The sequence below is a fragment of the Macaca thibetana genome, chromosome 3 (assembly GCF_024542745.1).
Source record: "Macaca thibetana thibetana isolate TM-01 chromosome 3, ASM2454274v1, whole genome shotgun sequence".
Taxonomy (NCBI): Eukaryota; Metazoa; Chordata; class Mammalia; order Primates; family Cercopithecidae; genus Macaca; species Macaca thibetana.
The window spans coordinates 113934856-113953794 of record NC_065580.1 but is presented as its reverse complement, the minus strand read 5'-3'; the positions used below and the strand labels follow the sequence as shown (position 1 = coordinate 113953794).

Sequence of the window (18939 nt, the reverse complement as noted above, 5' to 3'; positions counted from 1 at the left end):
GCAGCGCGAGGCATCGCTTCACCCAGGAAGAGCGAGGGGTCCGGGAATTCCCTTTCCTAGCCAAGGGAAGCTGTGACAGACAGCACCTGGAAAATCAGGTCACTCCTACCCTAATACTGCACTTTTCCAATGGTCTTAGCAAGCAGCACACCAGCAGATTATATCCCATGCCGGGATTGGAAGGTCCCACGCTCATGGAGCCTCGCTCATTGCTAGCACAGCAGTCTAAGATCAAACTGCAAGATGGCAGCGAGGCTGGGGGAGGGGTGACTGCCATTGCTAAGGCTTGAGTAGGTAAACAAAGCTGCCAGGAAGCTCAAACTGGGTGGAGCCCACCGCAGCTCAAGGAGGTCTGCCTGCCTCTGTAGACTCCACCTCTGGGGGCAGGGCATAGTCGAACAAAAGGCAGCAGAAACCTCTGCACACTTAAATGTCCCTGTCTGACAGCTCTGAAGAAAGCAGTGGCTCTCCCAGCACGGAGTTTGAGATCTGAGAACGGACAGACTGCCTCCTCAAGTGGGTCCCTGATCCCTGAGTAGCCTAACTGGGAGGCACGCCCCCAAGAAGGGGCAGACTGACACCTCACACAGCCAGATACCCCTCTGAGACGAAGCTTCCAGAGGAATGATCAGGCAGCAACATTTGCTGTTCAGCAATATTTGCTGTTCTGCAGCCTCCGCTGCTGATACCCAGGCAAACAGGGTCTGGAGTGGACCTCCAGCAAACTCCAACAGACCTGCAGCTGAGAGTCCTGACTGTCAGAAGGAAAACTAACAGAAATGACATCCACACCAAAACCCCATCTGTACGTCACCATCATCAAAGACCAAAGGTAGATAAAATCACAAAGATGGGGGAAAAACAGAGCAGAAAAGCTGAAAATTCTAATAATCAGAGTGCCTCTCCCCCTCCAAAGGAACGCAGCTCCTCACCAGCAACGGAACAAAGCTGGACGGAGAATGACTTTGACGAGTTGAGAGAAGAAGGCTTCAGACGATCAAACTTCTCCAAGCTAAAGGAGAAAGTTCGAACCCATTGCGAAGAAACTAAAAACCTTGAAAAAGGATTAGACGAATGGCTAAGTAGAATAACCAGTGTAGAGAAGTCCTTAAATGACCTGATGGAGCTGAAAACCATGGCATGAGAACTACGTGACGAATGCACAAGCTTCAGTAGCCGATTCGATCAACTGGAAGAAAGGGTATCAGTGACTGAAGATCAAATGAATGAAATGAAGTGAGAAGAGAAGTTTGGAGAAAAAAGAGTAAAAAGAAACGAACAAAGCCTCCAAGAAATATGGGACTATGTGAAAAGATCAAATCTATGTCTGATTGGTGTACCTGAAAGTGACGGGGAGAATGGAACCAAGTTGGAAAACACTCTGCAGGATATTATCCAGGAGAACTTCCCCAACTTAGCAAGGCAGGCCAACATTCAAATTCAGGAAATACAGAGAATGCCACAAAGATACAAAGATACTCCTCGAGAAGAGCAACTCCAAGACACATAATTGTCAGATTCACCAAAGTTGAAATGAAGGGAAAAAAAAAATGTTAACGGCAGTCAGAGAGAAAGGTTGGGTTACCCACAAAGGGAAGCCCATCAGACTAACAGCGGATTTCTCAGCAGAAACTCTACAAGCCAGAAGAGAGTGGGGGCCAATATTCAACATTCTTAAAGAAAAGAATTTTCAACCCAGAATTTCATATCCAGCCAAACTAAGCTTCATAAGTGAAGGAGAAGAAAGGGGCTGAGGTTGGAAACAAAGATTTGGAAATATCCAGCATGTAAATGATAGCTGAAGTCACAAAAATAGATTTTATCATCCAGGGTAAATGTATAAAACATAAATATATGACATCAGTAACGCTGATGGAACTGTGGGGAACACTTACATTTATATAGTAGAAAAAGATAAAAGGTTCTGAGAGGAGGAGGAGATTTTTAAAAAATAGGGCTGTGAAAGCCAAGGAAGAACATGATTTCAAGAAAGAAAGGATAATATCAAGTGTTTAAAGAGAGCAAGAACTGGAATGAATACTAAAACGAGGAGACTAATTTTGGCACACAGGACTGGTGACCTCATCAAAGTATCAGAAGAGCAGATGGCATTAGATTAAAAAGTGAATGGAGTATTGGCCCATGAACAGATGAGTGGATCAATGAAGTAGAACAAAACTGTAAGGTGAGGAATGCTGTAAATTCAGCCTATTCTTTTAAGAAGTATAGCAGTAAGGAAAAGAGAAAGGCAAGACGTAAGAGTCAAAGCTGAGGAAGGAATTTTAGCATAGAGGAGACTGAAATATTAGAAGACAAAGGGAAAAGAACCACCATGGGAGGAGGATCTGAAACTCTAGAAGAGGTTACATAATTTACAAAAAAACGAAACACAGGTCCTAGAAAAGGAAGGATGAGAATTAAAGAACTTAAATAAGGGTTTCAGTCTTGGAAATGATTAGCTGAATCTCTTCCATCGAACAGCAGGGACGGGCATGAGAGCAACAAAGACAGATATTAGAGGAAGGGGGGAGGGATGCTTGGGGAGTGTGTCTGATGGCCTTGATTTCTCCATATGGGGGAGAAAAGGCTAAGTATCTCATGAGAGGTGGGAAGTAGGTGACACAGTAAGTGTGGTAAAGATATTGATTAGCTCAGGGGGTAGGGGTGTTAAAAGGACGTAAGAGATTAGGTACAGACTTGCTAAGCTATACCATGAGCCTAGCTGAAGATGGAACTCTTACACTTGTACTAAGTAGATGAAAAACGATCCAAGTCCTTCCAAGAATGTGTGGCAGCACAGGAGGAGGGACACACAGCATGCATTCTGGGTTTAAAATGGGCAAATGAGTTGCAGAGGATGACCAAGAGGAAGAGGGAAATAATGTAGGTGCTGGTAAGAGAGAAGTTAAATTAACTACCAAAGAGGAGAAGGGAAGAAAAGGGAAGAAAAAAGTCAGGAGCCGGGTGAAGACTGGAAGAACTGAAAAGGGTCCCAGGATGAAAGGCTGAAGAGCAGGTTTTGCAAGAAGGAGGAGAATTTGGAGACAGAATATTTCAGGTGGTCTTTTCTGGATCAATTTCCAATTCTACCTTAATCCCCTCTGTAATAAACAGAAAAAAACAAATCCTTGGTAAGCAGTGGGCTTCCATATGAGATTCCTAAACTTATTTTTTTAAAAAAACTTTTAACCATTCTGCCATTTTTGGTTATTTTTACTATCATAAATTAGAAATGCATTGTGACAAGCACTTTTGTGCTTCTCATGTTCGTATTATTTCTCTAGAAGGGATTCCTACAAGTGAAATTATTGAATTAAAATATATAAACACCATACTTTTGAATTACACTATCAAGAGTAACACGCTTAATATTTTAGTCATCCAGACTTCACCCTCTATAAACTTTTAAATAAAAACAACATAATGCCATACACATTATTTTGTAACATGCTCTTTTTTAAACTTAATATTTTAAATCTTTGAAATATATTTACCTTAGCTTCTTAATGACTGCCCAGTAATCCATTTTGTGACATCACTTATTTAACCAACCTTTTTTCTAACAAACATTTAGACTATTTCTACCTTTTTGCTACATAGAGAATGCCATAAGGAACATTTTGGTAACATATCTTTGCAAAACTGCCTAATATTTCCTTGTGAAAAAATTAATAAAACTAAAATTAGGCCATGTATGGTGGCTCATGCTTATAATCCCAGCATTTTGGGAGGCTGAGGCAGGAGGATTGCTTGAGGCCAGGAGTTTGAGATAAGCCTGGTCAGCATAGTGAGACCCCATTATGTACTATTAAAAAAAACTTTAAGTAAAATTGCTGGGTTAAAACATATTTTTTTAAGGCTTTTGATACATACTTCAGACTGTACCCCAGAAAAGTTATACTAAAATGGCTCAATTAATGAATATCACTTTTGTTTATAATCATTGCCAGTCTGATAGGTGGAAATTCACAACCTATTTTAAAATTTACATTATAAAAATAAAAATATTTTCATGTGTATATAGGTAATTTACATTTGCATGTGTGAAAATTTCATATCATTTGTTCATTTTTTTAAAACCAGAGCTGATCATAATCCTGAAAGACACAATCTCAGATGCCATGATCCAGAATGTCAAAATCCCAAAAGATCAAAATCCTGAAAGATAAAAAAGTCCTTAAAGTCTAAAATCCCCAAATCACAATCTTGAACAATTAAAATTTCGACTGTTGAAATCGTGAAAACTGAATTCTAGGGAGGGAGGGGATTTAGGGAAGGGACTTCCACTGTGTTTTCAGTTGTATGAGGCTAGGTGCATCACGGTAGGTGCATCCTGTTAGGTGGAACTATTACCTTGTTGCTGTCTTTATTTGGAAATTAAGTACAGTTTAAAGGAGATGCATTATGGATGCCAAACTGACAAGGGGTGGATTTATGGTCTTAATTTCAGTTGTTGACTTGACTGGATTAAGGAATACCTAGAAATCCAGGATATTATTTCGGGTGTGTCTGTGAGGGTGTTTCCAGAGATTAGCGTGTGAGTCCGAGTGGACTAGGTAGGAAAGATATGTCTTCAATGTTGGCAGGCACCATCTAATTAGAGAGAAGAAATATAGAAAACAAGCTGGTCTCTCTCTGAGAGCTGGGACCAATTTTTCTCTTGCTGCCGTAGACATCAGAACTCCAGCCTTTAAATGTCAGGATTTATACCTGACCACCCCTGCTCCCTATACTCCCACTCCCTAGGGTTCTGAGGCTTTTGGCCTGGATTGAAAGGTAATGATTGGTTTCCCTGGTTCTGAGGCCTTTGCAATTGGACTAAGCCATGTTACCAGCATCCCAAGGTATCCAGCTTGCAGGCCTGTTGTGAAACTTCTCAGTCACCATAAGCACATGAGCCAGTTTCCTAATAAGTTCCTTCTCGTATTTATTCACATATCCTATTGGTTCTGTCTCTCTGGAGAAGGTTAACTATTAAATAATAGAGATTTGGTCCTGGGGAAGTCCAATATCATTCCTTTTCACTGTATTCCTTACAATACAATGGAAGAGATCTGTGAAATTGTTCCTCCAAAAAAGGGTGTGATTAAGTTAAGCATACAATGATACCTAACGGTTTAAAAGCTAATTATTATCGGTGCTTTGAAAGCAGAAAATAATTGAATTGCAATGGCTGAGCAATAACCAGGTTTTCCGGTGGACAACACATACTTACAAAATTTGTAGATCACAACCACTGTCCAAATACAAGTGCAGCAGGTGTTTCAAAGATTATAGAAATGAAAACGCAGGTAAAAAAGAACTCTCCCCTGCCAAATTATTCAATCATGTACAACATCTGCCCCTTCACATATAGCACCAATTCACTATGCTATGCATTTCATCTTCGCATAATTTTCAAAACTGGAGGTATGAACTGGGTGAAATTTTGAGGAGAGTTAATTCATTTTATGAATATTTTGCAAATTTGACTCCATCAAAATATATTATCACAATGTTGATTTTGTGTATGTAAAAACACTGAGGCCAGGCCTGGTGGCTGATGCCTGTAATCCCAGCATTGGGAGGCCAAGGCAGGTGGATCACCTGAGGTCAGGAGTTTGAGACCAGCCTGGCCAACATGGTGACACCCTGTCTCTACTAAAATTACCAAAAAACTAGCCAGGCACGGTAGTGTGCACCTGTAATCCCTGTTACTCAGGAGGCTGACACAGGAGAATTGCTTGAACTGGAAGGTGGAGGTTGCAGTGAGCCAAGATCATGCCACTGCACTCCAGCCTGGGTGACAGAGGGAGACTCTGTCTCAACAAAAAAAAAAAACCAAAAAAGAACAACAAAAACATTGAAACTTTATTAATAAATGAAGATATGTCCTTTTTGTACATCTGCATTTATGAAAAAAATTTCTTGAGATCTTGGCTCTTTGGGCAACTGCATATATGGTGATGACATATTGAGATTTTCAATCAATTTTGTCAAAAGACTTAGGTTGCTTGTCATGGTATTTCAGATGACCACAATTATCAATTTAAGTGTACAGAATTATCAACTATGGAGATATACGTTTATATATTTCACTTTTAGATTTTTTTTTTTTTTTTTTTTGAGATGGAGTCTCACTCTGTCACCCAGGCTGGAGTGCAGTGGCGCGATCTCTGCTCACTGCAAGCTTCACCTCCCAGGTTCACGCCATTCTCCTGCCTCAGCCTCCCGAGTAGATGGGACTATAGGCGCCCTCCACCACATCCAGCTAATTTTTTGAATATTTAGTAGAGACAGCGTTTCACCGTATTAGCCAGGAAAGTCTCGATCTCCTGACCTCGTGATCCACCTGCCTTGGCCTCCCAAAGTGCTGGGGCGTGAGCCACTGCGCCCGGCTGAACTACTTCTTTTATAAATATGGTTTATCTGGCTCATAACTGTTACATTTGTGTGACTGTTAGTATATCTGAGTGTTATGTCTGTAAAAACGTATATTATTACTGTCTGTTTTAGCATGTAAATAAAGTGGCCATGAAATGTCATGTATTAAAATTTTATTTTTAATTAACATAATTGGACAATTTATGGTATACATAGTTATTTTTATGTTTCCTAAATCAATCCCCTTTTAAAATGTAAATAAAATTTTTTTTGTTTTTTGAGACAGGGACTCACTCTGTTACTCAGGCTGGAGTGCAGTGGCACTATCTCAACTCAATATAGTCTTGACCTCTTGGGCTCAGGTGATTCTACCACCTCCGCCTCCCAAGTAGCTGGGATTACAGGAGTGCACCACCACACCCAGTTAATTTTTGTATTTTTTATAGAGACAGGGTTTCGCTATGTTGCCCAGGGTGGTCTCCAACTACTGGGCTCAAGAAATCCTCCCACTTCAGCTGCCCAAAGTGCTGGGATTTGACTGGGCTCACGACTATAATCCCAGCACTTTGGGAGGCTGAGACGGGTGGATCATCTGAGGTCAGGAGTTTGAGACCAGCCTGATCAACACGGTGAAACCCCATCTCTAACAAAAAATACAAAAGATTAGCCAGGCGTGGAGATGGACGCCTGTAATCCCTGCTACCTGTGGGGGCTGAGGCATGAGAATCGCTTCAACCCATGAGGTGGAGGTTGCTGCACCTGACCAAATAAATGTCTTTTAGAGAATTTTTTAGGATTATTTTTTCCATAATTATATTTTCAGGATTTTGATCTTTTGGGATTGTGATTTTTGAGATTTTAGACCTTAGGGTTTTTGATTTTTTGGAATTTCAACATTTAGGATTGCATCTTTTGGGATTATGGGCCAAGCCCTTTTCAAACTGGGAGGTTCATGTGTTTGTGTGTATTTGTAAGACCTGGTTATATATTCAAGCAACTTTAACTGCTTTGGCTAGATGAATATTAGAGGTATTTTTCCGAGTTTGTCTTCTCATTTTGTTTGGATTTATTGATGTATTAAGTCTTTTTTGTTTTCTTTTTTAAATTAATTATTTTTTAAAAGAGACAGGGTCTTGTTATGTTGCTCACGCTGGTCTCAAACTCCTGGGCTCAAGTAATCCTTCCTGCCTTGGCCTCCCAAAGTGCTGGGATTATAGGCATGAGTATTAAGGCCTTTTATTTTATGAGATGGAGTCTCGCGCTTTGTCACCCAGGTTGGAGTGCAGTGGCGCAATCTCAGCTCACTGCAACCTCCACCTCCCTGGTCCAAGCAATTCCCCTGCCTCAGCCTCCTGAGTAGCTGGGATTACAGGCACATGCCACCACGCCAGGCTAATTTTTTTGTATTTGTAGTAGAGACTGGGTTTCACCATGTTGGCCAGACTGGTCTTGAACTCTTGACCTCAGGTGATCCTCCTGCCTCGGCCTCCCAAAGTGCTGGGATTACAGGCATGAGCCACCGTGCCTGGCCTGAAACCACGATTTCTTAAGGAGAAAGAACAGTCCTTCGTTTTTCAAAGCTGTTTTCTGTGCTGTATCTACCTACTTAAATTGAAAACATAGTAAGAATCAAGACTACTGTTTCTAAAAGGAGATTAACTCAGACTATAAGAACATGTAAGGATTATAAAATGCCTTTTATTGTAATATTAGTTTGGTATTACTTCGTTAAGAGTGCCTCTAATAAAATCGTAAGATAACATTTTATCCTATTATGAGAAGAATTTCATTAAAGAATGAAAATAAAAAAGCTAATATACATGCATCCTTGCAAATTTGGAACATGTTAAATAAATAAGAGGAACACTTGAAGATGATCTAGAAAATTCTGAGATTTCCAGAGAACCAGGCCTGGCAACATTATCACAGATGAGTGGTATCCCATAAAGGAAGTGTAGACTACCAAACAAACTTAATCTAAGAAAGACAATACTTACTATTCCAGAACTAAGATCATTTCTGATGCAGTCTCATAAACTTCATGTAAATTAATGACCCAAGGATTGTCCTGTGCTAGTTCAAGTACAGCAATTTCATGAATTATTTCCATCCGACAATCTTGGCCTTTTCTTCTTTTTCTCATGAACTTTGCAGCAAATTCTATCCCAGAATCTTTCTTTATACATTTCCTCACCACTGCAAATTTCCCCCTAGAATTAAACAAAAACATTCACTGTTAAAGTTGACAACTTTCCACAGATGGCAGATTTCAACGAAATTTCCAAATAACCATTGGTAGATATTCAAATTTAGCTCATATACAATCACAAAAGTAGAAATATCACTTAGAGATTTATATAGGCTACATCTATAGATTTATGGATTTATCAAATAAAACAAAATGTATAAATCTGCACAATTCATTTTCTAAATAAAGAATAACAAATATTAAAGTCCATATTTTTTGCAGAGTTACACATAACTTAATTTTTGGCACATTTGTACACAAAATGATTTAAGTCTTTAAAAAAGCCATTTGAGGCCAGGCATGGTGGGTCACCTTTGTAATCTCAGCATTTTGGGAGGCTGAAGCAGGTGGCTCACGTGAGGTCTGGAGTTCTGGACCAACCTGGCCAACATGGCGAAACCCCATCTCTACTAATAATACAAAAATTAGCACATGATGAAACTCTGCCTCTACTAAAAATAGAAAAATTAGCCAGGCATGGTAATGCTATGCCTGTAATCCAGCTACTCAGGAGGCTGAGGCATGGGAATCGCTTGAACCTGGGAGGTAGAGGTTGCAGCGAGACAAGATCATGTCCAGCCTGGGTGACAGAGTAAGACTCTGTCTCTGGGGGCGGGGGGTGGGGGGAAGCCATTTGATTTTTTTAAGAGAAATTGGTCACCAGAATCCCTAATGCGATGAATTTCACTGCATTAACTGACTCTAAAGAGCACTATCACTTTCTAAAGGTAAGGATCTCACTCATATATCATTTTAACTAGAGCATCAGCTAGAAATGTTGTATTTTCTCACAAAGACAGATATAACAAAGTGTTATCTTGATGCATTACTATTTGTCATTACACTAATAAGCAGGTAAACCAGGGACTCAGTATAGCATACTGATTAAAGGTATGAGCTCTAGAATTAAACCTATGTGGCCTTGAACCCTGTAAGTGGCACTTGACAGTAACCTTAGGCGGTTTATTTAACCTCTTTTAGTTTCATTTTTCTTTTCTTCTTCTTCTTCTTCTTTTTTTTTTTTTTAAAGAGACCGGGTCTCTCTATGTTGCTCAGGCTAGTATTGAACTCCCAGCCTCAAGTGATCCTGCTAGGATTAAAGGCATGAGCCTCCATGCCCTAAGTCTCATTTTTCTAATCTGTATAATAGAGACATAAATGGCATCTACTTCACAGGGTTGTGAGAATTAAATAATATATTTCAATTGCTTAGCATGGTACTTGCCACACAGTAAGTGCTCAATAAAATATTATTAATCACACAAACATCATTAAGCTGTGATAGTCATCACCCATAAACATCCACTGAATCCTTAGGTTGAAAGACAACTTAGAAATCATATAATATTTTACCTAACGCCAAATGCCAATGTCTTATTTCAGACTGTGAGGTAATCTTTTCCACTACTGGGTACATATTATTATAATAAGGTCTTCACTACAAGACTAAACCTGACTTCAGCTGAAGGGCTACAGTTAGGGTCCTTTGCTGAGCAGTACAGACCAGACCTCACACTCTTTTCCACATGGCAGTCTATCAGATAGTGAACACAGCAAACACCATCTGTTAGCTGCCATTCCCTCTTCCCTTTCCCAATTTGCAATAAATCCTCATCACCATAGGGGTTTTTTTTTTTTTTCTTCCTTTATCAGATAGGGTCTCACTCTGTTGCCCAGGCTGGAGTGCGGTAGCACCATCATAGCTCACTGCAGCCTTGGACTTACGGGCTCAAGTGATCATCCCACCTCAGCCTCTTGTATAGCTGGGATTACAGGCGCGTGCCACCATGCCCACCTCCCCATAAGGTTCACTTCCTATTATGGCTCATCAGAAAATGTGCTAACCAAATCTGAAACAACTAATCCAGGTATAATCAATCAAAGCATTACATCATTATTACTTTTGTTGCTCTTGGGACAATACAACCTAAGATTGCTTGTTAAAAAAACTTGACATGTTTTTCATATTTCAAATTGGGCTGATAAACTACCTAGATTTTTTCCACCTTGAATTTTTGTCAAGTCAGTATCCTCATACTACATTTTAAAAATGATTGCTAAAAAATCAGGAATAATCAACAGCATGAATAGACAACCTACAGAATGGGAAAAAATATTTGCAAACTATGCCTCCAAAACCGGTTGAGATCCAGAATCTACAAGGAACTCAAAAAACAAGAAAAAAACCAACCCCATTAAAAAGTGGGCAAAGGACATGAACAGACATTTTTTTCAAAAGATGACATACAAGCAGCAAACAAACATGAAAAAATGTTCAAGATCACTAATCATCAAAGAAATGCAAATTAAAACCAGAATGAGGTACTGCTTTATACCAGTTGGAATGGCTGTTAGTAAAAGGTCAAAAAAAAAAACGCTGGCGAACATACAAAGAAAAAGGCTTATACACTGTTGGTGGAAATGTAAATTAGTTCAGCCACTATGGAAAGTAGTTTGGAGATTTCTCAAAGAACTACCATCTGACTTGACTATCCCATTACGGGGTATCTACCCAAAGGAAAAGAAATTATATGAAAAAGACACCTGTACTCATACGTTTATCACAGCCCTATTCACAATAGCAAAGGTATCAACCTGTGTCCATCAGTGCATGACTGGACTAAAAATATGGTGTGTGTATGTATCATGGACTAATACACATCCATAAAAATAATGTCTTCTGCAGTAACATGGATGGAACTGGATGTCATTATCCTAAGTGAGATGACTCAAGCAGGAAGTAAAAAACTGCCTGTTTTTACTTTTAAGAGGGAACTAAATGGACAGACAGGCATACGGAGTGGAAAACAGACCAAAAGGTGAGAGAGTGGGAAGGGGGTGACATTAAATACTACCTATTGGGTACAATGTATACTATTTAGGTGATGAGCACACTAAAAGCCCAGACTTCACCATGACCCAATACATCCATGTGACACAAATGCACTTGTACCCATAAATCTATTTTTTAAAAAAAGCTTTCTAAAAAATTAAGTGCAAGGCTTTAATTGCCCTGTTAAATTCTTTTTTGTTGTTGTTTTTGAGACACAGTCTCATTCTATTGCCCAGGCTGGAGTGCAGTGGCACGATCTCAGCTCACTGCAACCTCCACCTCCCCGGTTCAAGCAATTCTCATCCCTCAGCCTTCCAAATAGCTGGAATTACAAGCGCATGCCACCATGCCCAGCTAATTTTTTTATTTTTATTTTTTTTAGTAGAGATGGGGTTTCGCCATGTTGGCCAGGCTGGTCTCGAACTCCTGACCTCAAGTGATCCACTCACCTTGGCCTCCTAAAATACTGGGATTATAGGTGTGAGCCACCGTCCCTGGCCTGCCCTGTTAAATTCTAACTTCTAGGCTTTGAGCCAGCATTCTAGACTACTGACATAATTTTGAGTAGTAATTCTTCCTTCCCAGCGATTGTTAACTGCAAATATAATTTTCATTTCTTCCATGTTTTTATCATTAGTAATATAAATGTGGAATGACAAATCCTTAGGCAAAGGCCTATGGCTGTTCAGTTTGGAAACAACGTACCTAATAGCACCCTTATTCAGATCAAAGTTCTTTTGTTCACAGAAATATGAAAGACTTCTACAGATATTGGAGAGAGTAACTATAAATGAATTCCTCAAAGACTAATACCTTTCATTTTATCCCACAAAATCATTAGGCTAACATCTCCATCAAGTTTTAAAAGGTTCCCAATGATCTCTTAATTCCTTTGAGAAAGAAAACAATTATTAATAATTTGATATTTTCATACCTACATGTCTGAAGTTAAGAGAAAAGTTTAATTTGTAAAAAATTCGTCTGAAATGAAGCCTCAACATATAATTGGCAGCAAACATGTTCCTGGTAAATTAGAAATGACTCAGTAGAACGGCCCTCAAACACATATCACACATACAAATGTTTACTGTTGCCACATCTGACATTCAAAGCAATAAAGTACTGTGCAGTAAGTAAAAAACTACTTATTACATAGCCTGAAAGTATATTTTTAAGGACCGAATGGGAAGACAGCTAATTCAGCAAACAGAATTGGAACTCAAAATTGTATCAGTAGTCTAGAACGAAAGATCAAAATCTAGAAGCTAGAATTTAACAGGGCAAATTAAACACGGACTCACACACATTGCTAACCTGTGAACTCTGGGAGCCCTGTTACGGAACAGCCATTGCTAAATTCTGGGGCCTCTTCCCCATACTTACTCATCTGCTGCTCATGCTCCTCACCCATTCCTTTAGGTGCCAGAATGCAGTTCCCACGGCTCTCTTTTCATATCAGTGACTACTCTGACACCACCTCTGTTCTTCTGGAAACATTCCTCACAGTTCTAGATTTATTATTTTCTTTCCATCATATCCTGTACTATACTGGGGTCAGCAAACTTTTCTGTAAAGGGCAAACAGGATGGTAACTCTTTTTGGCTTTGTGGACCAGAGGGTCTCTGCGGCAATGACTCAAGTACACTGTTGTAGAACAAAAGCAGCCATACAAGAAAGGTAAATGAATGGGTGTCTTTGGCTTCCAATGAAACTTTTACGCCGAAATTAGAATTTCATAAGATTTTCACGTTATTAAATATTACTCTTATTCTAATTTTTTTAACTATTAAAAAATGTAAAACATAAAAAATGATAAAACAGCTTGTGAGCCTTTCAAAAATAGGTGGCTGGCTGTAGTTTGCTGAACCCTGCTCTACCCTTTCAAAAATAGGTGGTTGGCTGTAGTTTGCTGAACCCTGCTCTATCCTATGCTGAATAAAACTCTTCCACCGTTCTAACACCACATACCACTGAAACTGACATCATGACAGCAGCTCGCAATGATTTGAGGAAGCATGCATGCCTTCATCTCTAAATGACTGGTGCAATGGGAATGGGACCCTTCAAACCATTCAAAGAGTCAGAGGAGATAACAACAGATTTCTTGGAGCTGTTCTACACAGCCACATTGTATAAAGAAAACATGAGATTCAGTATTCAAGCTGCAAAGTCCCAGTGTATATGCTCAGAATTACATTGACAGAGTTCCCTAAATTCCATACCTCAAAAGGGTTCCAACATGCATATTTTACCATGACTTTATGGTAAAAATTGTGACTATACCTTAACCTTTAACTTTAGGTTATTGAGTCCTCTACAAAACATTTTAAAAATGATGTTTCTCTGACATTAGGGGCCATGGTTATATATAACTGACTTGGGGCTGATGAGGTCCGAAGGGCATGTTTGCTGCACATCTACTTTTTTTGTTGACTCAAAAGCCAAACTTCTTCCTAGAATATACAGTTGCCATGCTTTTCAGGTTTATTTTTTCATTTCAAAAACATCTACATTTCACTAATAGGTACAAAACTGGGAACTTAGGTTTTCATTAAATATTTTGGGATAAATATCAGAAATGAATACATTTCAGAACTACTCATTGAAAACATATTCCAGAGAGGTGGGAAAGGTAAGATACATAAACAATTATAACAAGAGGAGGTGACATTTGATTGAGACCCACCAGTCCAAGCTCCTTAAGAACTTTGCATTATCAGTGCCTAAAAACAGTGCTTAGGGAGACAGGGGGTATCTTTAGGTAGGTATGTTTGCTAAGGAGTTTGGGCTTCATCAGGCTTAAAATTGGAACCTATTAGAATACTGAAAATAACTGTTTAAAAAAGATAATTCTGGTTGGGCACGGCGGCTCATGCCTGTAATACTAGCACTTTCGGAGGCTGAGGTAGGCGGATTGCTTGAGCCCAGAAGTTCAAGACCAGCCTGGGCAACATGGTGAAACCTTGTCTCTACAAAGAATACAAAAATTAGACGGGCATGGTTGTGTGCACCTGTGGTCCTGGCACTTGAGAGGCTGGGATGGGAGGATCACTTGAGCCTGGGACAACTAGGCTGCCGAGATCATGCCACTGTACTCTGGCCTGTGCAACAGAATGAGACCCTGTCTCAAATAAAACAAAACAAAACAGATAATTCTAATAGTGTTACGAAGAGTAGATTGCCAGTGATAACTAGAAACAGGCCAATAAAATAATTCAAAGCAGTAGGCCTGCACTCAAGTACCAGCAGTAGGGACTGGCAAGACAGAAAACGTTTAAAAGACACTTAAAGTCAAGATTTATTAGCACTCCCTGGCAGGTGTGAGTTGTAGGCAGAGATGAAGGAGAAGGGAAAGGTGAAAGTCACGGATGACTTTCAGATTTTTAATATAGGTACTATGTAAATGTGGTACCAGTTATAGTACTGTGTAATGTGGTACGAGTTATAGTTGGACAGAAGTTTGAGCTGCCTTTTTTGGTAAAGAGAATCCCATTTATTGAAGGGATTCCAAATATAAATTCAAGTGTTGGATTATAGGCAAAGGTGAAGAGATAATAGAATATATAACATTCAGGTAAACATCAGAAAACACACATGCTAATTTGAGCAGTACAGAGGGTAAGTAAAATAATGTCCAAGGTCCTGTTTTATTCTAGGTTGAAGTGCTTTGCTTATACCTTTATCATATTTATGTCAATCTTACATATTACAACTTGTTGTACTATGTCTCCCAGTTGGATTGTGAGTTTCAGGGACCTCACTTATTATTCATCTTTTTATCTCCATAGGGCCCTGCACATGGCAGGTGTGCAAATATAATCAGCACACCTAGTATATATATTGCTCTTATTATTTTGTTAAATAAAGGTTTTATGGCAACTTAACCTCATGACATTTAATATACTGGACTATTTGCTATTCTCTCTTCACTGAATTTTTCTACCGCTCTGACTTGGTGTTTTACTGACAATGGTAACTACTACTGAAATTCCACCCATTCTTTACAGCCCAACTGAAATGTTATTTCCCCCATAAGACCTTCCAGTGGCATATCATCTTGCCTATAAGGGGACAGTGATCGATCTGTTACATTGGGAATAGCTTCCAGAGCCTATGGTAGTGCGCCTTTATGTACTTGATACATAAGTACAGTATTTGCCTAATTACACTGGGGTGATGTCTTTTTTCTTTTTTTGAGACAGAGTCCCGCTCTGTCACCTAGGCTGGAGTGCAGTGGCATCATCTCCGCCTCTCAAGTTCAGGCAATTCTCCGACCTCAGCCTCCCGAGTAGCTGGGACTACAGGTGCGTGCCCGGCTAATTTTGTATTTTTAGTAGAGATGAGGTTTCACCATGTTGGCCAGGCTGCTCTCAAGCTTCTGACCTCAAGTGATCCACCCACCTTGGCCTCCTAAAGTGCTGGGATTACAGGTGTGAGCCACGACGCCCAGCCGAGTGATGTCTTAAAGGTAAAGAAGTTCCATTCAAGAAACACCTAGAATGGATTTTGTCTTCCTTACCGCTGAAAGGATCAAGGAAAAGACCCTAGGCATAAAAATCAGTGAGTCCATTCAAATAAGACATTAGCATGCGTGATAAGAAAAGGCAGGGCTTTACAAGTCAAACTTGGTTTTAAATTCTGGCTAATACCTGTGTAATACTCGGCAATTTATTAATCCTTTGGATCCTGGGATTCCTCATCTGTAAAATAAGATCAATGGCACTTTACCATACAGGGCAGTGAAGACTATACAAAACTGCATCTTTAAAGTGTGTAGCATTCAGCAAATGATCAGTAATCAGTGGCTATTTTTATTGATTTTGGCATTAATTTCAGATCTATGATATAACCAATGATAATTTTTAAAAAAATCATAGAACAGGAGTTCTGGGGGTGAGCTATTTAGTCTACATAATGTATAAATTCTCTCAAGAAATCTAGTTAACTTCTTACTTACCTGAAGAGGTGACTCAATGACTATAGCTACTTAGTTTTCTAATGCATTTGGTTCAATAATCAGATTTTATAAAACTGTGTCATCTATAGTTTTATGAAGAGACTAAAATTCAAATTCTTAAATTTATGTATTTTAAATTAATTTAACATTTTAAGCATGAACTTTTCAAAATTGAACAGCTGACTGACTTAAAGTACCTGTCTGAGAGCAGAAGCCATACTTTCCAAGCAACTTTATTGTTGAACCACAAATATGGCCAATTTTCTTTTATCCATCCAAAGTATCAGATTATCCAAAATTGTTTGTAAATAAAATTCTTCAAACTAATGACGAGTTGTCAAATCTTAAATAACATCTCTGTTAAAACAAAGCAATTTCTGCATGGATATTACTTAATAAAGGTCTTTATTTCTTTTTTTTTTTTTTTTGAGACGGAGTCTCACGTTGTCACCCAGGCTGGAGTGCAGTGGCGCGATCTCCGCTCACTGCAAGCTCCGCTTCCCGGGTTCCCGCCATTCTCCTGCCTCAGCCTCCCGAGTAGCTGGGACTACAGGCGCCCGCCACCACGCGCGGCTAATTTTTTGTATTTTTAGTAGAGACGGGGTTTCACTGGGTTAGCCAGGATGGTCTCGATCTCCTGACCTCGTGATCCGCCCGTCTCGGCCTCCCAAAGTGCTGGGATTACAGGCTTGAGCCACCGCGCCCGGCCAGGTCTTTATTTCTTAAAAAATAACTTATGACACATGCTTAAGTTGTTGTCAGATACAAAAACTGAAGCTATTACCTACAGCCATAAATCTAGGTAAGGATACACAGTCCCCAAAATACCCACCCAGAGTCCCCTTTCAGTTTGAATATTCTTATTCTCTGAAAAAAAAAAATCCTTTCTTGTCCCTGTTACCCCTACTGCTCTGAGGAGAAGGAGATAGGACATCCCTAATTTACTTCAAGGCCTCAGTGGTGACTTAACTATATGACACTGAAGCTTGACCATGTTTGTTCCAACGTCAAACTCATTAACATATCCTTTCATTAGAATGATATGAAATTGCTTTAGTCGTAAGATATGACTACAGATTATTCTTTGAAAAATATGTGTGGTGTAATGAGAATGATTTCAAAGTCAGGAGTCCCAGCTCTGTTATCTCTCACAAGACTTAAACTCTGTCTTTGTTTTCTCATCTGAAAAATGGGACTTTCCAAACAGCCTTGTGGTGAGAATCAATGAGATAATGCATGTGAAAGCGCTTGCAAAACTGTAAAGCCTGCACACTTATAAAGTACCTGTTTCAGATGGGAACTTGTATTTGTAATGTTTTGCCTTAGGAAAATCCAACTATTAGCATGCATCGATATTTTTAAAGTGTTCTTTTGGCTTTTTTTTTTTTTTAAGAAAAAATTTATGAGTATATTAAAAACATTACAGTTGAGGACTAGATAATGAAAACAAATGTAAGGCAAATCATTTGATATGAAATTGGTGTATCTTTAAGTTCCTAGAAACATCTTTCTGTTCCTATATTATCAATAAACTCAAGGGAAATCAATGTGAAAAAATTCTCAGAACCCAAGGTCATTTCTCTTGTGTGCCCCAGTAAGGAAATCGTCAATATGGTTTACACTGGCATACATCCTGACTCAAAGAAAAGTAACAAGCCTTAGGAATAACCAGTCAAGCTCCAAGTAATAAAACAATGTTTTACATCATATATTTACTCTTACTTATGCTGCTATGGACTTTACTGGAGACATGAAAGAATGTGACATTTCTTAAAACGATCAACATCACATCCTGTCATTACTCTGGAATCAATGTTGACCATTGAAAAAATTCTCTTTGAACAGTGATCTCATTGAAAATTTTAGATCTGTGATAACACAGTAGCACCTGAAAAAGATCTATTTGTTTGAACAGTTAACTCTTCACACCCCTTCTGCATTTTACTAAATGAAAGGCCACAGAATAAAATGAAAAAAAAAAAATCTGTTTTTCTTCCCACATTATTAAAATATAAACGAGTATTCTGCAAGTTCTTTATCAGAATGAGATTAATTAGAGTTATATCAGAAATGCAACCAGAGTTAATAGTTGGAAAAATAAGTTTTCTACCTTATCAAAGATCAAGCAAAAACACACTTAACTATATGTTAAAACCATAAATACAGGCAAAATTTATAAACCTTAAATAAGGACTGCTTATAGCACAAACAGAACTTTCACTTCCTGAGACTTCATTACTTTTGCCAGAAATAGAGGCAAATTTTGAGATTGTGCAGGTTTTCTTTTTTGGTTACATTTAAAATAATAACGTTTATTGAATTACACTATGAATTACATTTACTGAGTGCTTCCCTTAAGCTAAGCACAGCCTTAAGGCTATGTGTTTTACTTAATTCTCTCACCAACCCTATGAGGCAATAAGCGGTTAGGTAATGCACTCAAGTCCACATAACTAGTAAGAGCCAAGATTCAATCTCACACTGTCCGACTCCAAAGCCAATATTCTTAAGCACTGCATTAAACTGCTATGCGATAAA

At 38.9% G+C, this 18939-nt stretch overlaps 1 protein-coding gene across 2 annotated transcripts in view; it reads right to left on the bottom strand.

Annotated features, from left to right (window-relative positions):
- STK17A (serine/threonine kinase 17a) overlaps nucleotides 1-18939 on the bottom strand; it is a 45022-nt gene that overhangs the window by 23871 nt on the left and 2212 nt on the right. For both annotated transcript variants that reach the window (XM_050783415.1, XM_050783416.1), the window contains exon 2: nucleotides 8361-8573. In XM_050783415.1, coding sequence (XP_050639372.1) covers nucleotides 8361-8573 — 213 coding nt within the window. The remainder of the gene's footprint in view (nucleotides 1-8360; nucleotides 8574-18939) is intronic.